The 26,235-nt window shown below is 48.9% G+C and overlaps 1 protein-coding gene across 4 annotated transcripts in view; it reads left to right on the top strand.

Moving 5' to 3' along the window:
• DTNB (dystrobrevin beta) overlaps nt 1–26,235 on the top strand; it is a 134,886-nt gene that overhangs the window by 597 nt on the left and 108,054 nt on the right. For all 4 annotated transcript variants that reach the window (XM_058020290.1, XM_058020289.1, XM_058020287.1 and 1 more), the window contains exons 2-6: nt 28–107; nt 13,344–13,411; nt 14,821–14,901; nt 19,810–20,023; nt 22,275–22,360. In XM_058020290.1, the coding sequence (XP_057876273.1) occupies nt 13,345–13,411; nt 14,821–14,901; nt 19,810–20,023; nt 22,275–22,360 (448 nt within the window). In that variant the 5' untranslated portion in view covers nt 28–107; nt 13,344. The remainder of the gene's footprint in view (nt 1–27; nt 108–13,343; nt 13,412–14,820; nt 14,902–19,809; nt 20,024–22,274; nt 22,361–26,235) is intronic.

Here is a 26,235-nt window from a genome sequence, read left to right as displayed (position 1 = left end):
CACTCGGTGTTATTCGCCTCTCCATAGGTCGTGGTTTAAATGTCTGAAGGAGGAAGTGAGCCCAGGAAAGTGGAAGTTGCCCTGAGGGACTTCTCAGTGTGATTCAGGTAATGGGATCTGTTGGGATTGACTGTAGTGTTGACATCAAAATCTTGTGTTTGTATGTTCAGTTGCCTCTTTCTGACACTCACAATACTGATATTGACATTTTTCACTGATGACAAACTTGTGCTGTGAAGCAGTGACTCCTGCATTTTCTGTTATGTGCTGGACGTGTGGAAATATGAAATCATGTAAAAAGATGGAGTCCTCCGTTTCAAATTTCTCCAGAATTCTGTTTGTTGTGCAACACATCCCTCGTCTGGGGAAGGTGAATCATAGAATTACCGAATGCTTTGGGTGGGAAAGAGCTTTAAACAGCATTGAATTCCACCGTGCTGCCATGGCAGGGACACTTTCCATTGTCCCGGGGTGCTCCAAGCCCCAGCCTGGCCTTGGGCACTGCCAGGGACCCAGGGGTGGCACTGGCTGAGCTTTCAGGTCCCTTCCCACTCAAACCAGTCAGTGCCAAGGGAGCAGCTCCCAGGCTGGGCTTCCAGGGCTGGCTCTGACACTTCCACAATCCTGTATTTAAGGGGACACATGCAGGACCTCCTGTGAGCTCTGTGGGACACCCTCATTGTTCACTGCAGTTCCTGTGGTGCTGAATTCAGCAGCCCTGCCAGCATTGTCCCAGGCTCCCTGGCTTTGGAGCAGTTTTTTGGAACAGTAAATGGCTTTTTGTGTTGGCTGGGGTGCAGCTGATGCAGCCAGGCCTCTGCTTTATCCCAGGACCCAAGAGCAGTGCATCTTTTAGGGAGTGCTGGATGGTGGAGGGAACCTCGGAAGGAGTTGTGAGTTAGGCAGCCTTTTAAACCAGGGTGGATGGTCTGAGTTAGGAGCCCTTTAAACCAGGGTGGGTGTTCTGAGTTAGACAGCCATTTAAAGCAAGGTGGGTGTTCTCAGTTCTTTAAACCAAGGTGGATGTTCTGAGTTAGGATCCCTTTAAACCAAGGTGGATGTTCTGAGTTAGGATCCCTTTAAACCAAGGTGGATGTTCTGAGTTAGGAGCCCTTTAAACCAAGGTGGATGTGTTCAGTTAGGAGCCCTTTAAACCAAGATGCATGTTCTCAGTTCTTTAAACCAAGGTGGATGTTCTGAGTTGAGCAGCCCTTTAAACCAAGGTGGATGTTCTCAGTTGGGTCGGTGTTCTGAATTAGGAGCCCTTTCAACCAGGGTGGATGTTCTGAGCTGTGCAGCCCTTTAATCTAAGGTGGGTGTTCTGAGATCTTTAAACCAAGGTGTTTGTTCTGAGTTAGGAGCCCTTTAAACCAAGGTGGATGTTCTGAGTTAGGAGCCCTTTAAACCAAGGTGTTTGTTCTGAGTTAGGAGCCCTTTAAACCAAGGTGGATGTTCTCAGCCCTTTAAACCAAGATTAATGTTCTCAGTTCTTTAAACCACGGTGGATGTTCTGAGTTAGGAGCCCTTTAATCCAACGTGGATGTTCTCAGCCCTTTAAGCCAAGGTGGATGGGTTCAGTTGTGCAACCCTTTAAACCAAGATGGATGTACTGAATTAGGAGCCCTTTAAACCAAGGTGGGTGTTCTCAGTTCTTTAAACCATCTTGATATTCTGAGTTAGGAGCCCTTTAAAGCAAGGTGGGTGTGTTCAGTTAGGAGCCATTTGTACCAAGGTGGATTTGTTCTGAGTTGTGCAGCCCTTTAAACCAAGATGGATGTTCTGAGCTGTGCAGCCCTTTAAATCAAGGTGGGTGTATTCAGTTAGGAGCTCTTTAAACCAAGGTGGATGTTCTCAGTTAGGAACCCTTTAAACCAAGGTGGATGTTCTGAGTTCTTTAGACCAAAGTGGATGTTCTCAGCCCTTTAAACCAGGGTGGATGTTCTGAGTTAGCAGCCCTTTAAACCAGGGTGGATGTTCTCAGCCCTTTAAACCAAGGTGGATGTTCTCAGCCCTTTAAACCAGGGTGGATGTTCTCAGCCCTTTAAACCAAGGTTGATGTTCTCAGCCCTTTAAACCAAGGTGGATGTTCTCAGCCCTTTAAACCAGGGTGGATGTCCTCAGCCCTTTAAACCAGGGTGGATGTTCTCAGCCCTTTAAACCAGGGTGGATGTTCTCAGCCCTTTAAACCTAGGTGGATGTTCTCAGTTAGGAATCCTTTAAACCAAGGTGGATGTTCTGAGTTCTTTAAACCAAAGTGGATGTTCTGAGTTCTTTAAACCAAAGTGGATGTTCTCAGCCCTTTAAACCAAGGTAAATATTCTCAGCCCTTTAAAGCAGGGTGGCTGTGCTCAGCTGTGTGTTGTGGAAGCTGGGACAGTTTCTGAGGAGGGAAGGAGCCACATCTGGAAGTTTGAAGCCAGGCTTTGGGCCTGGCTTGGAGGCTGAGCCTCCCTGAGCTGCACACTCAGCCTGCCTGCATGGGCTGGCTGCTCTGGGGCAGCTTTAGAGAGCCTAAAGAGGGAGTCAGATCAGGTGAGTCAGCTGATAAGGATTTGAATTCATCACATTTTATTGTGTTAATCGTTTTCCCTTGGTGCCATGGAGAAGAAACCATGATTTTGTTGTCTCTGGTTTCGTGTTCAAACAGATTTCTATTGATAAAACTTTGCCTAAATTTAAATAGTTTCATGGGCCTTTCCCAGTCCTGTGGGCTTTAAGGAATGAACTATTTTAACTTCTCAGCTGTGCTTAAATAATACAGATTTATTAAAAAAAACCTTATGTAATGAAGATTTTTAGGCAGCCTAGATCTGGAAGAAACAGTAGGAGACCTTAAAATTCCACAGCAGACAGCACATTATATCTGGCCAGGTGGAAACAAATAGAATTATGACAGCAGGTGGCAATTCATCACTGAATCTTAAAAGAGTGTGATGTCTGAAGGATGTGCTGTGGTTACAAAACACTTAAAAACATAGGAACTTAAGTAGCTACTGAGTGACTGACTGCAAGGTGAGGTATTTTCAGTCTTTGCCAGTGCAAATTTTAACTTTGTTTAGGTCAGAGGTTGGACTCAGTGATTCTGGGATTTAAGAGGTAAAGGGGTGCCCTGGCATAAAGCAAACGGGGAGGAAGCTGAGGCCGTCACTAAAATCTTTGTTTATTTCTTTTTTTAAAACAGAAAGTGACAAAACTAAGTGATAAAAACTCTCAGTTTCACAGAACGCAACAGCAAATGTCATCAGCTGGACTTGTACTTCAGGCTTATGTTGTTCTTGTGCAAAGCAAGCCCTTTGTGAGCCCAGCTGGAGCAGTGAGGAGCAGTTTGGGTGCTGCCAGGCTTTGAAGCAGGGGTTGTGTGTGTGTGTCTGGCAGCTCAGACAAAGTTAAAGTTATCAGGCCTGTGTGGGTGTTCAGTTCCCATTGCCTGGGGTAGTGGCAGAGAGACTTTTAAATGCAGATTAATGGTTCTGTGCTCCTTTCAGTAATATCTGACACTTCACAAACCTGGCATTATTTCAGTTTGGACCTGTGAAGCTGGTGAGGAAGATTTCACACTGTAAGTCAATGGAGGAGGTGAAATTAGTGAGTTAAAACTGAGCAAGCTGTTTTATCCTGGAGTAATTCATGATGGGGGAAAGCAGTTCCTGTTTGCAGGTGTTCCTCACTGGAATTTCCCTCCTCCCCAGGTGTGCAGGGAGCTCTGAGCTGCCAGGTGTGTGGGGCCTGCTCCTGCTCCACCTCCCAGGCTGGGGTAGTGGGGAAAAGGGCAGGAATGCAGCTCAGAACCTTCCTCATCATGAGTATTGCACTCAGGGCTCTCTCCTGTGGGGTCAGATGGAGAGGGGAGGCTTTGCCAGGTTCCCTTGGGAGCACTGAGTGCTCAGAAATCCCCTGCACAAAAATGAGTCTTCCCTTCCTGAGAGGGAGAGGTGAGCTTTAATTAGACTGTTCCCAACTTCTTCCTGCCCAGAAATCCTCCTGTAATGTTTCATTTCTCTCACCCCACAGGAGCACTGCTTTATTTCAAGGAAACCCTTTCAGCTGCTGGATTTGCTCTTGTTTGCAGGCTCATGGTAAATGCCATGACATGAACTTCAACAGGCAGGTTGGAAAAAGCCATTTCTGCTCCTCAGGCTGTGGGGCAGTGAGGGAGGATGAGGGTTTGGCTCTGGTTTGGCACTGAGTGTGCTGGAGAGCACTGTGCCAGGATAATCTGTGCTCAGCCCCTGAGTGCTGGCCTGCAGAGCCTGCACAGCTCTGTGCCCAGGCTCAGTGCTTCCCTGGGGACTGGAAATGGACACAGAGAGCTTCAAATGGCACCTTGGCAAAGGAGCTGGCACCTCAGTGCCACCCTCACCATTCTTAGCCTCAGTGCTTCCCTGGGGACTGGAAATGGACACACAGAGCTTCAAATGGCACCTTGGCAAAGGAGCTGGCACCTCAGTGCCACCCTCACCGTTCTTGGCCTCAGTGCTTCCCTGGGGACTGGAAATGGACACAGAGAGCTTCAAATGGCACCTTGGCAAAGGAGCTGGCACCTCAGTGCCACCCTCACCGTTCTTGGCCTCAGTGCTTCCCTGGGGACTGGAAATGGACACAGAGCTTCAAATGGCACCTTGGCAATGGGGCTGGCACCCCAGTGCCACCCTCACCATTCTTAGCCTCAGTGCTTCCCTGGGGACTGGAAATGGACACAGAGAGCTTCAAATGGCACCTTGGCAGTGGGGCTGGCACCTCAGTGCCACCCTCACCATTCTTAGCCTCAGTGCTTCCCTGGGGACTGGAAATGGACACAGAGAGCTTCAAATGGCACCTTGGCAAAGGAGCTGGCACCCCAGTGCCACCCTCACCATTCTTGGCCTCAGTGCTTCCCTGGGGACTGGAAATGGACACAGAGAGCTTCAAATGGCACCTTGGCAATGGGGCTGGCACCCCAGTGCCACCCTCACCGTTCTTAGCCTGACCTGCAAGTCCTCAGGGCTGGGGCTGCTCTCTGTTCAGGGCTCTTGCTGACACGGATGTGAAGTCACAGAAGCTCAGGTGGTTTGGGGCTCTCCTGGGTTTGAGTTTGTTCTGTTTTGTCTGGAGGGAACCTGTGTTAAAGGTTTTGCAAGGCTGTCAGAGAAACCTCTGATGAAATCTTGTGACTTGTTCCATCTTTGTTGAGCTTGAGTCCAGTACAATCTGTATCAGTTTCTGACCAGGTGGGGTTGTTGGGCTCACCCTGGGGCTCAGACCAGGGGGTTTGCCTGGAATCACAGAATGATTTCAGTTGTGAAAGTCCTCTTAGTCCAGCCTGTGCCCAATGCCCACCCTGTCCCCAGCCCAGGGCACCCAGTGCCACATCCCGGTGACACCTGCAGGGATGGGCACTGCCAACCTCCCTGGGCAGCCCCTGCCAAGGCCTGAGCACCCTTTCCATGCAGAAATTCCTCCTGGCGTCCACCCTGAGCCTGCCCTGGCCCAGCCTGAGGCCATTTCCCCTTGTCCTGTCCCTGTTCCGTGGCTGTGCCCTCCTGTCAGGGACTTGTGCAGAGCCACAAGGGCCCCCCTGAGCCTCCTTTTCTCCAGGCTGAGCCCCTTCCCAGCTCCCTCAGCCTCTCCTGGGGCTCCATTCCCTTCCCAGCTCCCTCAGCCTCTCCTGGGGCTCCATTCCCTTCCCAGCTCCCTCAGCCCCTCCTGGGGCTCCATTCCCTTCCCATCCTGGGGTTCCCTGGGCTTGGTGTGACCCCAGTGCAGGACCCAGCTCTTGGCCCTGTTGTCCCTCACCCGTGCTGTCCCTCAGCCCATGGATCCAGGCTGTCCTGGTCCCTCTGCAGAGCCCCCAGCAGCTCCACATCCCTGGGGCTGTGCCTGAGCTGAGCCAGGCTGGTGCCCTCCATGCCCTGAAGGTGTTGGGCAGCACTGAGCCAGCCCTGAGCCCCTGGTGCCCGTGCCCAGCTGGATGTGCCTCCATGCCCAGGTTTATCCAGCCAGGATGTCCCTGCCCATCAGAGATTTTCCACCCCAGTAACTGAAGGCACTCAGGGCTCTGTGGGGCTGTGCTGCCTCGTGCTGTGTCCTGCCTGAACAGAGCAGATGGCTCCTCTTGTGCCTTGGAAGAACCTCAGAGCTGCAGCAGGAATGGCAGGGCATGCAGGAGGGAAAGCTCTAGGTTCCATTGCTGGTATTTTTCTCTAAGCTACTGGGTTGCCTGCTCATTTTTAATGAAGCTTCCTGCTTTATTTGGGCAGGTTTTTGCAGAATCCTGCAGAGCAGCTTTGGATCCACTGGATTTATGGAGGAAATAAAAGAGCCATTGATTTGTTCAGGATTTCAGTGCAGAGCTGTAATCCCTGAGAAGTTCCATCCCTTTCCTGGCTCCCACCCAGGTGGGTTTTTCCTTGCACCCTCCAAGGCTGGAGCCAGTTTGGGTTTGTAGAGATCTTGCACAACCATCTGACTGCAGCACATGTGGAAACATCAGTGAGAGACCCAAACCTTTGGGTTTGGGGGCAGCTGCTGCTGGAAGGTGCTTGGTGGTTCCCAGAGAAGCTCCTGCACTTGCTGGAGATGCAGAAATAACATTTCAGGGTACTTTGCATCCTTTTATGCACAGTTGCTTTTGCTTCAGTTAATTATCCTATAATTGATGGGAACAGAGTTTAAAATGTTAAAGGTAAATGAGAAGAATTGTCAGTAGAGGTTAAAATGTGCTTTAAAAGATGTTACCAGTCTCTTTGAATAAGTATGGAAGGTTTTGTTTCCCTGGGGTCAGATGTGTCCCCCTGAAATCATTTCAGGTCACTCCTGTCCTGGGAAATGCCACAGGGGAATAAAGGAGGATTTCTGATTAATTATCTTAATTATGCTGAGGAAAGGGATTGGGAGTGTGAACCAGGAGAACAAAGAAATGAGTAAAAGCATCAGATATTTTGGACAGACAGAGGGAGAGGAGGGGATTAAATCAGTCCTTGTTCAAATTAGGACAAAAAAGGAAAAAAAAACTTGATATTTTTATTGAAGTCTGAGATGAACAAATCTAAGCACCTTTGTATCATAAGGAAGTTTAATTTTATACTTTAACAAAACATTTATGAGAGTTCAGAAATTATTTTAGATGGTTTCTATCAAGTGTCAGTTGAAGCCAGATGAGCTCAGAAGCCCAAAGCCAGGAAGTGCCAAAGCAGATGGACACCAGTAAGTTTTTCTGCCAGCACAGGTATGCCCTCAATTTTTATTCAATATCTTCATCCCAGTTCTGCTATTTATTAAAGTTACATTTTTAAGAGTGAATGAACTGACAGGGGAGGAAAGCTTTTCCTTGAAACAGCAGGAATATTGTTTCTTCTGATCAGAAAAATGGCAGAAAGTCACTGAGCCTCCTTCCCCGTGTGAGGCACAGATCAGCCCATGCCCCAAACTGGATTTTGGGTTTATTTTAATTACAAGTTATTTCTGACCATAAATAGGTATGGGCACAACTTTATCAGCCTATGCCCCAAACTGGATTTTGGATTTATTTTAATTACAAGTTATTTCTGACCATAAATAGGTATGGGCACAACTTTATCAGCCCATGCCCCAAACTGGATTTTGGATTTATTTTAATTACAAGTTATTTCTGACCATAAATAGGTATGGGCACAGTTTTATCTTCATGGAGCAACTGCAGTTTAATCAGTGCCATCAAATATTATTTCTGCTAATGACATGCCTGACCAGGAATGTGAACCAAGTCAGATTTAATAATTGGTAAATGAACTTTTCTTTCTCTGTTCTTGCAAACAGAGAAAGCTCAGTGCAAAGCAATGTCTGCACATGGTTATCAGACCCTAAAGGTCAGAATCTCCTTTGGAGTGTTCCTTAGAGGTGGAAGTACACAATGAAAGAAAATTAACTTGAAACAAAACAACTACAGCTACAAAAACAAACCATAACCCCCTGAAAGGTGCCTGTGCTCAATGGGGCTGGGCTCTTTCTCCAGGAGCTGACACAACCAGAGCACACAGCCTTGAGCTGCACCAAGGGAATTTAGGCTGGATATCAGGAAAAAGCTCTTTACAGAAAGGGTGATAAAGTTCTGGAATGGATGATAAAATACTGGAATGGGGAGGTGGTGGAGTGCCCATCCCTGGGTGTGTTGAACAAAGCCTGGATGTGGCACTGGGTGCCAGGGCTGAGTTGAGGGGTTGGGAATGGGTTGGACTCGATGGTCTTGGAGGCCTCTTCCAACCCAGTGATTCTGGGATTCTGATTCTCTGATTGTGTGTGACTGTGTGATTCAGTGTCTGTGTGATTCTGAATATCTGATTCTGATTCTGTGATTGTGAGTGATTCTGTGTGATTGTGTGATTCAGTGATTGTGCAATTCTGATTGTGTGCAATTGTGTGACTCGGTGATTCTGATTCTGTGATTGTGACTGTGATTCTGATTGTGTGTGATTCTGTGATTGTGTGATTCAGTTATTCTGATTTTGGTTCTGATTTTGTGATTGTGTGTGATTCAGTGATTCTGATTCTGTGACTGTGTGACTGATTCTGATTGTGTGTGATTCAGCGATTGTGTGTGACTCAGTGATTGTGTGATTCTGATTCTGTGATTGTGATTCTGATATTCTGTGTGATTGTGATTGTGTGTGATTCTGATTGTGCGATTCTGATTGTGTGTGACTCAGTGATTCTGTGATTGTATGTGATTCTTTGATTGTGTGTGATTCTGTGATTGTGTGTGAGTTATTCTGATCGTGTGATTCTGTGACTGATGCTGTGATTGTGTATGATTCTGAGATTCAGTGTGATTGTGTGATTCTAATTTTGTGTGATTCAGTGATTCTGGTTCTGTGATTGTGTGTGACTCAGTGATTCTGATTGTGTTATTATGTGTGATTGAGTGATTCTGTTTGTGTGTGATTCTGTGATTCTGATTCTGAGATTCTGCATGATTGTATGATTCTGATTCTGTGACTGTGTGTGACTGATTCTGATTGTGTGTGATTCTGATTCAGTGATTCTGTGATTCGGTGATTCTGTGACTGTGTGTGACTGATTCTGATTGTGTGATTGTGTGTGATTCAATGATTCAGTGTGATTCTGTGATTGTGTGTTACTCACTGATTCTGATTGTGTGATTCAGTGATTCTGATTCTGTCATCGTCTGTGATTCTATTGTGTGTGATTCTGAGATTCTCATTCTCACTGATTCTGATTGTGTGATTGTGTGATTCTGAGATTCTTATTCTGTGATTGTGTGTGATTCTGAGATTGTGTGTGATTGTGTGGTTCTGATTGTGAGTGATTCTGATTCTGTGACTGTGTGTGATTCTGAGATTCTGATTCTGTGATTGTGTGATTCTGATTCTGAGATTCAGTATGATTGTGTGATTCTAATTCTGTGGCTGTGATTCTGTGATTGTGTGTGATTCAGTGATGCTGATTCTGTGATCGTGTGTGATTCTGAGATTCTGTGTGATTGTGTGATTCTGATTGTGTGTGATTCAGTGATTCTGATTCTGAGATTCAGTATGATTGTGTGGATGTGATTCTGTGATTGTGTGTGACTCAGTGATGCTGATTGTGTTACTGTGTGTGATTGAGTGATTCTGATTGTGTGTGCCTGTGATCCCGTGTGTGCCCAGAAGCCCACGTGTGGCTCAGGGCTGATTCCCTGAGCACACAGCTGCCTGTGGGGCTGTCCTTGGGCCGTTACCTACAGCTGATGAGCTCCAAGAAGAGCGAAACCTGCTAAGCAAGGTCCTGTAGTATTGGCCTGAACCTGGGGGCACTGCCAGGGGGGCACTGCCAGGGGGTGCCAGTCTCACCTCCTGTGCTGGGACAGAGCTCTGACACAGAGCAGGGGCACTCCCTGTTCTCTCCCTGCTTTGGGACAGGAAAAAACAAGGGGAGCAAGGAAAAAGTGAGTTTATAGAATTACATTTTATTTATATATATATATATATATATGTGTGTGTGTGTGTGTATATGTATATATCTATATAAAAGTACAGTTATTTTATTTATATTATTATATATTATATATAATAATTTTCATAAAACAAATTTATATATATGTGTGTATATATATGTATATATCTATATAAAAGTACAGTTATTTTATTTATATTATTATATATTATATATAATAATTTTCATAAAACAAATTTATATATATGTGTGTATATATATGTATATATCTATATAAAAGTACAGTTATTTTATTTATATTATTATATATTATATATAATAATTTTCATAAAACAAATTTATATATATATGTGTGTGTGTGTGTGTATATATATATATAAAATACGGTTATTTTAGATGGTGGCCAAGTGTAGAATTTCCCACAGTAATTATTGGTGTGGGATTTATAAATTGGCTCTGCTGTTAGCTCTGTCAGAGGGTGCTCCTGAGGTTGTACCTGTGGAAAGGGGGAGAGGGTGAAAGGATGAAAGGATGAAGGGAAATGATGAAATTTTGGAAGTTCACATCAAGCACACTCAGCTGCAGTTTTCTAAGGTACTGCATCGTTTTCTGCTTTCAGTTGAACATATATTTTCAATAAGGATTTCCAAATAGCTGGATTTCCTGTCCCTGGCCAGGCTGGACACTGGGAGCGGCCTGGGAGGTGTCCCTGCCATGGCAGGGGTGGCACTGGGTGGGCTCTGAGCTCCCTCCACCCAAACCATTCCAGGATTCTGTACTGGAGTGCTTTCCCCTCCATGTGCCCACAGAATGGGAGCAGCCCCCTCAGGAATTGCTGGCTGCCACATCATTCCAGCCCATGTTGTGTTTCCTTGCACTTTGCTCACAGATTTTGCTGCCATTTTTGAAAAACCAAGGAGCCAGCAAACAAATAAACAAAACCCATGCAAAAAATCCCAACAAAACCCAAACCCAGCCTCCCCACGCCCTTCAAAGAACCCAACCCAACAAACCAAACCAGCTCAGGCCAAGCTGCTGCTTTCCTTCCCTGTTTTGGGAGCTGAGCACTGTAATTTGCATCCCAAACATAGTTGCAGTTCTTGTGGGTTTGGTTCATTGCTGTTTTGAGCTTGGGAAAGATTCCCCACCTTCCTTCTTGCCAGCCTCACCACCGAGGGATCCTCCTGTGCCTGGTGGTTCAGGGATTAAAAACAGGTTTGTCAATTCTCCTCACAGAACCTCATTGCCAGCACTGGCAGCAATGTGGGAGTGGGGCTCTGCTGCCAGGAACAGGGACAGGACAAGGGGAAATGGCCTCAGGCTGGGCCAGGGCAGGCTCAGGGTGGACACCAGGAGGAATTTCTGCATGGAAAGGGTGCTCAGGCCTTGGCAGGGGCTGCCCAGGGAGGTTGGCAGTGCCCATCCCTGCAGGTGGCACCTGGATGTGGCACTCAGGGGACAAGGTGGGCATTGGGCACAGATTGTACTGGGTGGTCTGGGAAGGATTTTCCTGCTGAACAGTTCTGGCATCGTGGAGAGAGCAGATCCCTCATTCAGGTCCCATTTCAGGGCTCTCAGTCCCTCCTTTTCCTTGCAGAGGGCACAGAGGTGACACTCAGCTCCCCTGCAATGGGACTGTGTCTGTCTCTGCCACTCTGTCCCCTTCATGCAGGAGTCGTGTGTGGCACTGTTGGGTGCTGTGTCCTGGCACTGGCAGTGACCCTGGATCCCTGGCAGTGCCCAAGGCCAGGCTGGACACTGGGACACCCTGGGACAATGGCAGTGTCCCTGCCATGGCAGAGGTGGCACTGGATGGGCTCTGAGCTCCATTCCCACCCAACCCATTCCAGGATTCCCTGAATGAGGAGTCTCTGGGCAAAGAGGTGGCAGTGATGGCACTTGGTGGGGAATGAGACGGGGTTGGAAACTCGTGTGCCCATATCCCCCAACTTCTACAAGTCATAAAAATTGCCACTGAGGCTTTTTCCTGTAAAAAAAATCCAGTAAAGACACAGCAGCACATTGGTTCTGTCTGTGGTTTCTGAACCATGGAAATACAGTGTATTTTCAGCTCAGAGCTCATGTGTTTGTTTTCCTTCCTGAGAAGGAAAAAGGCTGAGGAGGGTTCTGAGCTGTGGGGTTCCAGCAGGACCTTGGGAAATGCCAGGCTGTGCCCAGGGAGCTGTGTCAGTGCCAAGGCAGGACTTTGTGCTGCTCCTGGTGCCCCCTGAGGCTGCTGCAGCCTGGGCTGAGCCAGCTGTAGTCTGTATGGAACTGTAGGAGAGCTGTTTGGGATTTTTGTCTTTTTTTTTTTTAGGGTTAGACACATAAAACCTCTATTTAATGGTTTTTAAGTTGGTGAATTTGGTAACCAAAGAACAATGTAATAATTAGTTGAATTATAAATTAAATTTTACATTGATGCTGAATTAACTTTCAATTTTTTTTTGCTGCAGTGGGCTGAAATTTGGCATCTTTTAGGACTGTGGAGTGAAATAAGCCCTGAGAGCTGCTGAATTGTCCCTGTGCCCCCTTACCTTGGGGTACACTCTGCTCCCTGCTCCTGTCACTCTTTTCATCTGATTTCCCAGGAAAGGGAGCCCTCTTCCACCAAACTGGTTTTATTTCCAACTTAATTTGAAGTTTTCTACTTCCCTGGAAAATCCTAAGTGACCTCAGGGGCTCAAAGTTCAATGAATTTTAACAAGTTTTGTTTGAAGCCAGCATTCCCCCAAACCCAACATCCCCACAAATCCTTTTCCAAGCTGAAGGATTCTGTGATGCTGCAGGGAAGAGGGGTCAGTAGTAACCTCTGATCCAGTACCAGCTGCTCCCTGCTCCTGTCACTCTTTTCATCTGATTTCCCAGCAAAGGGAGCCCTCTGTCAAACTGCTTTTATTTGCAACTTAATTCATTTGAAGTTCTCTACTTCCCTGACAAATCCCAAGTGACATCAGGTGTCAGGGCTCAAAGTTAAATGAATTTTAACAAGTTCTGTTTAAAGCCAGCATTCCCCCAAACCAAACATCCCCACAAATCCTTTTCCAAGCTGGAGGATTCTGAAGAGGGGTCACTCACCTTTGTCAGCCAGGGAAGGGAATGGGCTGAGCCTGTTCCTGCTGACCCCCAAAGTCTCCAACTGCAGCATTTCCCCTTTTTTGGTTCAGAACAGAGGAATTTTTATGGGATATTTCTGCTTGTATCAATGCAGCTCTGGGCTTTTCAAACTAGAGCAATTGAAATGTTGAATTAATGTTTCCTGTGCTTTGGAAGGTGTTAACAAGCCTGGGGTGTGTGTGTGGAATGGGGTAAGGATGAGAGGTGTCTGTCTGTCCTGGAATCCCCAGTCCCCGACCAGAATCAGACTGAGGGACAGAATGCTGCTGCTGCTGTCCCAGAATTCACACACAAACAGTGTTTGCCATTTCTGTCTCCAGAATGATTGAGGAGAGTGGCAAGAGGAGGAGGACCATGGCAGAGAAGAGGCAGCTGTTCATGGAAATGAGTAAGTAGGAAATCTGAAGACATGATGTCCTTGATTCTTCACTGAGAGCTTCCCTGGGCCAGCTGCAGCAGATTGTCCCCATCCTGTCCCCAAGTCCGTGCAGGGACAGCCATCCAGGGGCTGCTCAGGAGAATGATGCCCAGAGGGAGTCAGATATGCCTGGGGAGCGTGTTTATCCGTGGGTTCTGGGGAGCTCCTTCCTGAGGGAATCCTCACATCTCTCGTCCCTGCCAGTGCCTGAGGGTTGTGGAGAATTATTTCAATGAACAGTGACAGCAGGCAGAGCAGCTTTGGCCTTAAAAAGAGGTAGAAAATGGCCCTGCAATGCTGCTGAGTCAAGAAATGGTTTGGGGGCTGATTTGTGCAGGATTCTCCTCTGGAAAAGCAGAGTTAGGAACTGGTGTTTGCATGGCATCACATTGTCCTGCTGTCCTGCAGGAGTCAGGGCTGAAGGGGGTTCCTGGATTGGGCCAGCATGTCCTTAATTCCAGTTACACACTGGGGGAGCTCTGACTGCAAACTAACTGTTTATACTGGTTTGTTTCCAGAGCAGCATTGTTAGGGAATCAGGGAGTGTCTGGGTGGGAAAGGGCCTTAAATCCCAGCCCATGCCACCCCTGCCATGGCAGGGACACCTCCCACTGTCCTGGGGTGTGCCAGTGTCCAGCCTGGCCTTGGGCACTGCCAGGGATCCATGGTGGGCACCCTGTGCCAGGGCCTGCCCACCCTGCCAGGGCACAATTCCCAATTCCCAGGATCCCATCCAGCCCTGCCCTCTGGCACTGGGAGCCATTCTCTGTGTCTGTCCCTCCATCCCTTGTCCCCAGTCCCTCTCCATCCTTCCTGCCAGCCCCTCCAGGTGCTGCAGTTGGGTCACCCCAGAGCTTTCCCTTCTCCAGGCTGAACAATCCCAGTTCTCCCAGCCTTTCCTACAGCAGAGCTGCTCCATCCCTCTGATCACCTTGGTGCCTCCTCTGGGCTCTCTCCAGCAGCTCCAGGTCCTTGTGCTGCTGCCCAGGGCTGGGGCAGCTCTGCAGGTGGGCTCTCACCTGGGCACAGGGGCAGGACCCCCCCTGCGTGCCATGGCTGGGATGGGTGGAAAGAGACTCTGGAGCCTTTTGGCAGGAGCAGAGGGAAGCACCAGGAGGTGAAGAAGGTGCTCAGAGGGAAGCACAGCTCCACAGCAGGAGCAGAGGGAAGCACAGCCCCACAGCAGCAGGTTCAGAGGGTGCTCAGAGGGAAGCCCAGCCCCACAGCAGCAGGTTCAGAGGGTGCTCAGAGGGAAGCCCAGCCCCACAGCAGCAGGTTCAGAGGGTGTGCTCAGAATCAAGCCCAGCCCCACAGCAGTAGCAGCAGCAGAGGGTTTTCAGAATCAAGCCCAGCCCCACAGCAGCTCTGGTTTGTTGCAGGAGCCCAGAACTTCGACGTGATCCGGCTCTCCACGTACAGAACCGCCTGCAAGCTGCGCTTCGTGCAGAAGAGGTGCAACCGTGAGTGCTGCCTGCCTCTCCTCCCCCCCGCTGCATGGCTGCTGCATTGCTGCACCCCTGGAGGGCAGGGGAGCCCTGACCTGCTGTGTTTAACAGAGATCTGATACAGAATTGATTATGGAATTAAACAGGCAGTGAGCCTTGCCCGATGCTCTGTGATATTTTCATGTTTATTCTTTAATGTTCAGAAAATGTCAGTTCCAAGGGAGCTGTGGTGTTCATTGCCCTCAGAGCTGGGTGTAAGTGGTCTCAAGCTCTGTGAGGGGCTGTTTCCTCACAGGGAACCCCAGAGGAGCAGCCCCAGTGAGCACAGGGCCAGTCCCTGCCTGCAGGTGTCCCTGTGGGGACACGGGTGACATCAGTGACCATGGAGAGCTCTGGGCAGGGCAGGTTCTCCCCTTCCCTGCTGTGGGCTCTGACCTTGGACAGCTCCCAGGTGGATCCCAGGTGAATCCCAGTGAGCAGGATGCACTTTGTGCCCTGCCCCTGCTGAGCTGGACACAGCAAAGAGCAGAGCAGGATAACGTGTGGGAGGAGATCCCTAATCCCAGGGCACAGGAACTGACTGCTGGGGGCTGAGGAGGAGGAGGAGACCAGCAGAAGGGCTGAGGAGGTAGAGGAGGCCAGCAGGAGTCTCAGGTTCTCTAGCTGCTCACTGTGACCAGAGATGTGTCACAAAGTCTCTTTTCCCACCCCGGTGGTTGAAGGAGGAGTCAGAGCTCTTCATTTCTCAGTCTCAAGGGTGTTTATTGTTCCTTATCTATAAAATTCTTTCTCCTATCCAGCCAAGCAAGACAGTTAGAGGCACTCGGCCTGCCCCAGGGCTGTGTTATGTCTTTATACTAAGAACTACATGTACAACATTTACAATTACTTTCCAATACCTATCACTTATGTTAGACAGTGAGCTCCTACTCTAAACCAATCCAAAAGTGCCACCATCACAGCAGAAGATGGAGGCCAAGAAGAAGAAGAAGGACAAAGGCTGGACATGCCCAGATTCCTCCATCTTGCCCCCTGAACCCCCATTCTAAAACCCCAAAATCTATTTTTCACTCTGTGATAAATTCACTATCATTCTACTTAAACTTTCATGGCTTGTAATTCTTCATATAAGGGGTTCTGGCTGTAGTTAGAGTTTTAGGGTTCAAACTCTGTTTACCAGCACAGGGCACAAAGGAATGGCAGCTGCAGAGCTCTGCATAGGGCACAAAGGAATGGCAGCTCTGCACAGGGCACTGGTGCCCACAAGAGCCCTTTGGTACCCCTGGGCTGGGCATGGGGCCAGAGCTCTGCACAGGGCTCTGGTGCCCCCCAGGAGCCCTTTGGCACCCCTGGGCTGGGCATGGGGCCCTGCAGCTCTCTCTGGTCAGGGGGTGGCACAGCCTGGTCCTTTGGGGGGGTTTTTTATGAGAAATACAAAGTTAGGTCAGTGTGAGGAAGGCATGAGCTCACGCTGACTGCTGATCATTCTGAAATGTCACTGTGTCCCTGCTCTGGGTGGCTGCTGATCCTTGGATGTCCCCTCCACCCTCCTCCAAATTTTAAAAGCTTGGAAACATCTCAGAATGTTGCTTCATGTGGTTCTGCAGATGGCTCACTGTGGTTTGGGAAAGGTTTCTGCACGTTGTTAACACTGCTTGGGTACAGGAGGGGAATTTGGGGGACAGCTTGGGAACCCCAAACCTGTGTTTATAAAACATTATCCTCTGGGTTTGGGAACTGGATCAACTGGAAACTGCCAGAGTTTAACTGGAACATCAAGTTTCTCCTACCAGTCAGCATGAGGGTGTTCAAAATCACTGTGAACATTTTGTAGTGGATTTAGAGCTTCATCAGATCCCAGAGTGGTTTGGGTGTGGGGAGGGCCCTTAAATCCCACCCAGTGCCACCCCTGCCATGGCAGGGACACCTCCCACTGTCCCAGGATGTCCCAGTGTCCAGCCTGGCCTTGGGCACTGCCAGGGATCCAGGGTGGGCACCCTGTGCCAGGGCACAACAATTCCTCATTCCCAAGATCCCATCCAGCCCTGCCCTCTGGCAGTGGGAGCCATTCCCTGGCTCCTGTCCCTCCATGCCTTGTCCCCAGTCCCTCTGCAGCTCTCCTGGAGCCCCTTCAGGCCCTGGCAGTGGCTCCAGGATGTCCCCAGAGCTCAGTTTGTCCCTTGAACCCCCCAGATCTGCACCCCACAGGATTTGTGTGCTGAGAATGAGAAGCCCAGCCCGGAGCCATGGCAGGCAGCAGCACCTTGGGATGACAGGATGCCAACTGGGTTGGGTGGGAAGGGAGCTCAGAGCCCCCCCAGTGCCAGCCCTGCCATGGCAGGGACACCGGGGACTGTGCCAGGGTGTTTCAGTGTCCAGCCTGGCCTTGGGCACCGCCAGGGATGCACGGTGGGCACCCTGTGCCAGGGCCTGCCCACCCTGCCAGCGAGGAATTGGGGCTGGTGGCTGAAGCACTGCAAGCTCAGGGGGAGGCTCTGGTCCTCCCAGGTGTCACCAGGATATTTTCTAAAAAATCCCTTCACCAGGATTTTTCTCCTGAGAAGCCTCAGAAAAGAAATGTAAACAATTATCTGACTGCTTAGGTTGTGGTCTGGAGGTTGCTCACCAGCAGGTGCATCTTTGATTGGTTCCATGGGATTTGTTTTTAATTAATGACCAATCACAGCCAGCTGTGTTACAACTCTGGTCAGTCACAGGTTTTTATTATTCATTCCTTTCTAGCTTTTTGATGTCTCCTTTCTCTTTCTTTAGTATAGTTTTAGTATAGCATTTTATATGACATTATATGATATAATGTAATATTATATAATATATATTATATAATATAACACAATATAATATATTATATATATTATGTAATGTATAATATAATATAACATAATATAATACAATGCAATATATAATATATATAATGCAATATATAACATAGCACCACACAACACATATTATATAATATATAATATTATATAATATGTAATGTATAATAGATGTAATATTATATATAAAGTTTTATAATATATAAAATATAATATATTATATACTATATAATATATAATATATTATATAATATAATAGAAATTATATAATATATATAATATGGGGCTGTTCAGCCTGGAGAAGAGGAGACTCAGAGGTGACCTTATTGCTCTCTACACCTTCCTGAAGGGAGGTTGGAGACAGGTAGGGATTGGTCTCTGACAGAACTAGAGGACACAGTCTGCAGCTACCTCAGTGTTGGGAAGGATGAAAGTTTGACCAGAAAGTCTCACAGGTATGTGTGCTTGGCAAAAAGATTTTTAAATGTAGAGTCTGATGAAGGAATAGAGATGAAGCAAGTTTTGATATGGAAGAAAAGAATTGCTGAGCCAGTCTCACTGGATAACCAAGGAGGCAAAGGGTGTGTGAGTTAGAAGGGGTTTTATGGCTTAGAGCAAAGGATAAACCCACCCCAAACAAGGAGATGTTTTTACCAAGCAGAAAAATAACACAGGCAAACAAGTCAGCAAATGTGGCAAGTAGAAAAAAGGTCTCAGAATTTTCCACTGCAAGTAAACTGAAAAACAACTTCTATCTTAAACTGCAATGCACTGACTGTTAGTGACAGAACAGTAACATGAGTATGGTAATTACAGTAGTTATGATAGGCTATAGATAACAGTTAAGGTATAGATTGGTTCTGCTGTATTAAGATGCTCAGCAAAGAAAAGTTAATAATGCATTGTAACCAAAAGAAAAGTATGTAATGCATTTTTTAGCCAGAATTAAAGGGTCTTTAGGCTTGTCTGGAGCTGACAGCTGTAGGCACAGCTCTGTCACCCACAACCCTGGACTGCTGTAACATCTTGGATACAATAAACTGCATTTTGAAGAGCTGCCTAGAGTCCCACATCCCTCATTTCAGCTTTTACAATGGCGCCCAATGTGGGGCACCATTAGTAAGAGCCTGAGTGAGGGATGCAGGTCTTCAGGCTTGTCTGCATCTGGAGCTGACACCTGCATGCCCAGGCTCTGCCACCCATGACCCTGGACTGCTGTAACTCTTGGATGTTATAAATTATATTTTTAAGAGCTGTCTGGAGTCCCACATCCCTCATTTCAGCTCTTACAGTGGCGCCCAACGTGGGGCACCATTAGTAAGAGCCTGAATGAGGGATGCAGGACTCCAGGCCTGTCTGCAGCTGGAGCTGACAGGTGTAGGTACAGCTCTGTCCCTCACAACCCTGGACTGCTGTAACACCTTGGATGTAATAAACTGCATTTTAGAGAGAACCTGGAGTCCCACATCCCTCATTTCAGCTCTTACAGTGGCGCCCAACGTGAGGCACCATCAGTAAGAAGGATGAGGGATGCAGGACTCCAGGCCTGCCTGCAGCTGGAGCTGACACCTGCATGCACAGGCTCTGCCACCCACAACCCTGGACTGCTGTAACATCGTGGATGCAATAAAAACTGCATTTTGAAGAGCTGCCTGGAGTCTCTCATATCTCATTTAAACTTTTACAGTGGCGCCCAACGTGGGGCACCATCAGTAAGAGCCTGAGTGAGGGATGCAGGACTCCAGCTGTAGGCACAGGCTCTGGCACCCACAACCCTGGACTGCTGTAACGTCTTGGATGAAATAAACTCAATTTTGAAAAGCAGCCTGGTGTCCCACATCCCTCATGTAGGCTCTTACAGTATAGGTTGGATATTAGGAAGACATTTTTCACCAAAATAATAATAAAGCACTGGAATGCTCTTTCCAGGGAGGGGGTGGGATCACCATCTCTGGATGTCTTTTTTATAAGCACTGGACATGGCACTGGGTGCTATAGTCTGGTTGAGATGTTAGGGCACAGGTTGGACTCGATGATCTCTTCCAACCTCATCATCCTGTGATTCTGTTTTCCCTTTGTTTCCCAGTTCACCTTGTTGATATCTGGAACATGATTGAAGCCTTCAGAGACAACGGCCTTAACACCCTGGACCACAGCACGGAGCTCAACGTGTCCCGCCTGGAAACCATCATCTCCTCCATCTACTACCAGCTGAACAAACGGCTGCCCTCCAGCCACCAGATCAGCGTGGAGCAGAGCATCAGCCTGCTGCTCAACTTCATCCTGGCAGCCTATGACAGGTCAGTGTGCCCCTGTGTGCCAGCCCTGCCAGAGCAGTGCCAGGGCATCAGCCTGCTGCTCAACTTCATCCTGGCAGCCTACGACAGGTCAGTGCTGCTCCTGGGTGCCAGCCCTGCCTGCCTGGGCAGTGCCAGTGTGCCCCCTGTGGTGCCAGCCCTGCCTGTCTGAGCAGCAGGAGTGTGCCCAGGAATGTGCCAGGGCTGCCCTCTGAGGGGAGCTGGGCACTGCTGGGAGCCCTGTGCTGAGCTGGGCTGGGCTCAGGCAGAGCAGGGATGGGGCAGAGCAGGGCTCAGGCAGAGCAGAGCAGGGCAGGGATGGGGCAGAGCAGAGCTGAAGCAGAGCAGAGCAGGACTCAGGCAGAGCAGGGATGGGGCAGAGCAGAGCAGGGATGAAGCAGAGCAGGGCAGGACTCAGGCAGAGCAGAGCTGAAGCAGAGCAGAGCAGGACTCGGGCAGAGCAGAGCAGGGCTCAGGCTCCCTCTCCAGGAGCTGAGCAGCACGGCAGGCTGTGCTTTTATAGGAACGCCCATCCCTGCTGGAATATGCTGAGAGTGCTCACAGAGGGTGCTGCTGGCACCATCAGAACCTTCAGCATTCCCCTTGGCAGGTACAATCCCTGAATCCTGGAGTGGTTTGGGTGGGAAGGGACTGTACCAGCTGTCCAGTGCCACCCCTGCCATGGCAGGGACACTGCCACTGTCCCAGGGTGCTCCTACCCCAATGTCCAGCCTGGCCTAGGGTGCCCATCCTGGGAATTCTGCCTGGCTGGGTGCTCTGAGGAGGAATTTGGGCCCTGGCACAGCTGGAATGCTGCTCTGGCACATCTGGAATGCTGCAGTGGGCCCTGGCAGGGCCAGCAGGGCAGGGGGAGTTGCCTGGGCTGGGTGAGGAGCTGGGGTTGGCATCAGTGGCACATCCACATGGATGTCCCTGCTGTGGAACCTGCTGCAGAGCCAGGCTGGGGACATGTGGAGGGTGAGGAAGGAGCCTCACAGGCCTGGCCTGACTTGAACCACTCCCCAGTTCTGCTTCCATTCCTGTGGCCATTCCTGGGTTTAAATCTCCTCTTACAGGGGATTCAGGATCTTACAGAAGGTTTTGTCCTTTTCCCTGCTGGTGGAATTCAGGTGGCACAGAGCTGGGCAGGTTCCTCAGCAGCTGCTCCTGGCGCAGAGTGGGTCTGGAAGGGAGGAGTTTGGGGTTTGGGTGATTTATAAACAGTGTCAGGGGACAGGCCCAGTGTCTGGGGACACCAGGAGAGAGTTTTCCAGGACAGGCTGTGTCCTGGGAGGAGACACTGATGGCTTTGGGCACTGCTTTTTCTGGGAGCCAGGCTGGGAGAGCTGGGGGTGCTCACCTGGATGGGAGAAGGATCCAGGGAGAGTTCAGAGCCCCTGGCAGGGCCTGAAGGGGCTCCAGGAGAGCTGCAGAGGGACTGGGGACAAGGGATGGAGGGACAGGAGCCAGGGAATGATCCCAGTGCCAGAGGGCAGGGCTGGATGGGATCTTGGGAATTGGGAATTGTTCCCTGGCAGGGTGGGCAGGCCCTGGCACAGGGTGCCCACCCTGGATCCCTGGCATTGCCCAAGGCCAGGCTGGACACTGGGACAGTGGGAGCTGTGCCTGCCATGGCAGGGGTGGCACTGGGGGGGCTCTGAGCTCCCTTCCCACCCAAACCTCTCTGGGTCCTGCTCCTCCAGGCCCTTGCCCAAAGCCCCTCTCAGCTCTCTCAGAGACTCCCTTCAGGGATTTCTGCTTTTCCAGCTCTCCCCACACTCACCCTGTGCTTTCCCCATCTCTGCATTTTCCATGCCAGTCCAACTTCCCTGGCCAGCAAGTTTAGTTACAATTATTTAAAATGCTGGGAGTTGCTGGAGGTGGTGGCTGCTGTTGTTCCCATTATTTCTGGGGTTCTGAGAGGTTCTTTTCCCATTATTTCTGGGATTCTGGGGTGGTTTTTGGTGGTGTTCCTGTGATTTCTGGGGCTCTGTTGTTGTTGTTGCCATGATTTCTGGGGCTGTGGGTTGTTGTTGTTCCCATGATTTCTGTGATTCTGGGGTGGTTGTTGTTGTTATTCCCATGACTTCTGGGGTTCTGGGGTGGTTATTTTTGTTCCCATTATTCCTGTGATTCTGGGGTGGTTGTTGCTGTTGTTCCCATGATTTCTGGGGTGGTTGCTGTCATTCCCACGATTCCTGGGGTGGTTTTGTCTCCATCCCTGTGCAGTTCTCACAGGTGCCTTTCCCTGCAGTGAGGGCCATGGGAAGCTGACAGTGTTCTCAGTGAAAGCCATGCTGGCCACCATGTGTGGGGGGAAGATCCTGGACAAGCTCAGATGTGAGTACCCCTGAAGAATCCCACCTTTATGGACTCTTTCCTTCCCTGTGTTTGTTCTGTTCAGCTCTGGAGGGTTTTATTGTGCTGATTTTGTGATCTTTACACTGGGCTGGGGCTGTGCAGAGTTCCAGAGTCATTAAGGTGGGACAATCCCTTCCAGCCCATGCTGTGCCCAGTCCCCACATTGTCCCCAGAGCACTGGGTGCCACATCCAGGGATGTTTGTTCCATATTCCAATTCCTGGTTATCCCAAGCCCAGGACTGAGGAGCCTTCCCAAGCCCATTCCTTCAATTTAGCACTTCTTTAAATGGAGAATTTGAGGGCTGATTTCCAATGGAAATGTCCCAGGTGTCACCATTTCCCTGTTTTGGGGATGTTGGAGGCTCCTGTGAATTTCCTGAGGCTCTCTGCACCTTCTCACTCTGTAATCCCAGCTGCTGAGGTAGAATCCCAGGATGGTTTGGGTTGGAAGGGACCTGGGGACACCTCCCAGTGTCCCAGGCTTCGCCCTGCCCTGTCCCTGAGCCCTGCTGGCCCCTGAGCTCAGTTCCTTTCCTCTCTGAGCAAACCCCAAATCCTGCTGGATGAGCACACAGAACAGGATTCCTCCAGCTGGAGAGAAAAGTGGTGGTGGAAGAGTTCTGGAAAATCAGTTCTGGGGAATCCTGAGCAGGATGGGGAACAGCAAAGAGCTGCTCCTTCCCCTTTCCAGCTGCTCCTTCCCCTTCCAGCTGTTCCCTGCTCTGGGTTTCTTCTCAACATTATGATTGTGCTGCTTGGCTTTCCTCCTCTCTTTCCTGTTGGTTTTCTCAGCTTTTACAGAGGCACCTGAGAGGTGTTTTAAAAGATTTTATTCTATTATCAGTGTCAGAGATTTTATTCTATTTAGAATAATCTTATCCTATTGACAATAAAATCTTAAAAAGATTTATTAAAAGATCTTATTCTATTAAGAATAAAATCTTAAAAAGATTTTTCTTATTTTATAAAAAGATTTTTTATTCTATTATCAGTGAGAACACCAGAGATGTAAAGCCCAATGCCATTTCATCAGAAGCCAATCCATTTCTTGGTTACAACAGCTTAGAAATGTTATTTGGCTTATCAGCTTTTGCCACACAGTGCTGCTATCACTTCCAACACCAATCACCTCTGTTTCTTCTCCACATTGTCTTGCCACAATGTATTTTCATAGTTCTAATTCTATAAAATATCTAGTCCTGTTTTACTCTTTACAAGCTCTAATTCTATAAAATATCTAGTCTTGTTTTACTCTTTACAAGCTCTAACTCTATAAAATACCTAGTCTTGTTTTATTCTTTACAAATCCATTTCCCACATGTCTGCCTGGTTACTGACCCACTTCACCCCCAAAATCTCCTTGTGCAGAGGGATCCCAGCCCGGCCTCCCTTCCCTGAGCAGGCTGGAGCTCTCTGGAAATCCTGGCATTTGTGTTTTTTCATGTTTTCTCACCCCATGGTGGGGACAGGACAGTGTCCCGAGAGTGTCCCCATGGCACAGAGGGACTGGGGGCCCTTCCCTGGCTCTGGAATTTCCTGGGATGAGCAGCTCCTCGTGGGGCTGTGCAAGGCAGGGATCCATCCCTGTTGGATTTGGCAGCAATCCTGACACAGGAAGAGATGAGAATCTTGACTTCGTGTTTCAGAAGGCTGATTTATTGTTTTATGATATGTATTATATTAAAGGAAAATGATATGTTAAAACTATTCTAAAAGAATAGAAGAAAGGATTTCATCAGGGGAAGGGAAGGGAAGTGAAAAGGAAAGGGAAAGGGAAATCTTGTGACTGACCAGACAGTCTGAGCCAGCTGACTGTGATTGGCCATTAATTAGAAACAACCACAGGGCTTGGAGGGGTTTTTAATTTCCCCTTGGCACGGCCTGAGCTGTTCTCTCTCATTTTCAGATTTCCATACCTTGAATTTCTCTCCCTTTAGGATCACTTCACTGCCTGCTCAATCTGAGCACACCCAGGAGGTTTCAGCCCATTTTAAATACAATTGTGTCCTGTCCCTGTTGTGTCCCACCCTGCCAGGTTCATTGCAGACCTTCAGCTCCTGTGCAGGAGGATTCTGCTCCAGAATGGATTCGGATTCTGGAATTTTGGCTCTCTAATTTTAGTTGTTCCCATTGGTTTCGTTTTGTGTGCATTTTCATCCTGACCTTTTTTTCCACATTCAGTTTCTAGGTCAAGTCTAATTTTTCTGGCTGGCTTGTTTTTCTAAAATACACAAATCCACCATTTTAAATTGTTTTTTTTCTTTTTTGCCCTCATTTCTCCTAATATGTTTTCTTTATAAAAGATGTTATAAATAATAATGTTATAAAAATAATGTTATAAACATTATTCAAGGGACCTTCAGTTCAAGCTGCTCTCTTCAGTCAGTGATACAAATTCCAGGTGTCTTTATCCCTCTCAACTAAGGCATTGCAGGCTTCTTCCTGAGCTCATTCTTTCAGGAAACTGGGATAACTCCTCCAGTTTACTGGAAATGTGCCTTTCTGAGAGTGTCTTTGTTCCTGAAGCTGGTTTTGATCACTGAAATGAAGGTTATTTTCTGCCAGCATGAGCTTTTTGATGTTTAGTTACTGCTGATGCCTGAAATAACAGCAGAGAGGGCTCCGTGCCACGGAGGAGATCTGGGATCTGTCACATCCTGGGCAATTCTAGGTCGGGTTTGCATTGGTGAATCCTCCCTTTGGAGCATCCCAGGGCTCTGGGGGTGCCTCAGGGCCCAGCTGGCTCTGTGAGAGATCTCTGCAAGGAGATTCTGGGTCCCAGGACAGTTCTGGTTTCTGTCTGACATCGTTGAGATCTGTTTGACATCATTTTTCTGTCGTGCTCTCTGCATCCTGCCCCTGGCATCTGGAGCTCTGGGGAGGGGATCGGGGACCCCCAGGGCTCAGGGAGGAGCAGGGACAGGGAGTGGGGCACCTGCAGCACCTCCCTCTTCTCCTTCCATCCTTACAAACATCAGGGAACAGCTGCTCAGCACCTTTTGCTCTCAGGAGGATGTTTGTCCCCACAGAGCTGCTTAAAAAGTGTGAACTCCTCTGACCACAAATGTTCTCAGAATGGTTTGGGCTGGAAGGGACCTTAAATCCCACCCCAATTAAATTCCACCCCATTAAATCCCACCCCGTTCAATCCCACCCCATTCCACCCCTGCCATGGCAGGGACACCTCCCACTGTCACAGCCCCAGTGTCCAGCCTGGCCTTGGGCACTGCCAACCTCCCTGGGCAGCCCCTGCCAAGGCCTGAGCACCCTTTCCATGCAGAAATTCCTCCTGGTGTCCACCCTGAGCCTGCCCTGGGCCAGCCTGAGGCCATTTCCCCCTGTCCTGTCCCTGTTCCCACCTGGCATTTGGCATTTGGCACAGGTTGGGATTTCCCAGTGCCAGGGATCCTGGGCTGTGGTGCCCCTGCCATTCCCTGGGCCCTCAGTAGGCATTTCCCTGGAGCTCTGCCAGCTCTGGCACTGGCACAGCTGAGTTCCCCTTCTGGAGCCTCCTCTGGGGGTTCTGTAGGTTCAGGTTCCAGCTGTGTTCCCCTGGAGTTCTCCTGCTCTGCTCCCTCTCTGTCCCAGCTGTGCACGGGATCCATGGGATGGGATGGGATGGGATGATGGGATAGGATGGGATCCATGGGATGGGATATTGGGATCGGATAATGGGATCCATGGCATGTCATGGCATGGCATCCATGGGATGGGATAATGGGATGGGATGGGACCCATGGGATGGGATAATGGGATCCATGGCATGTCATGGCATGGGATCCATGGAATGGGATAATGGGATCCATGGAATGGGATAATGGGATGGGATCCATGGGATGGGATAATGGGATAA

The sequence above is a fragment of the Melospiza georgiana genome, chromosome 3 (assembly GCF_028018845.1).
Source record: "Melospiza georgiana isolate bMelGeo1 chromosome 3, bMelGeo1.pri, whole genome shotgun sequence".
Lineage (NCBI taxonomy): Eukaryota > Metazoa > Chordata > Aves > Passeriformes > Passerellidae > Melospiza > Melospiza georgiana.
The sequence above is the reverse complement of the archived record's forward strand: the minus strand, read 5'-3'. Positions and strand labels throughout refer to the sequence as shown.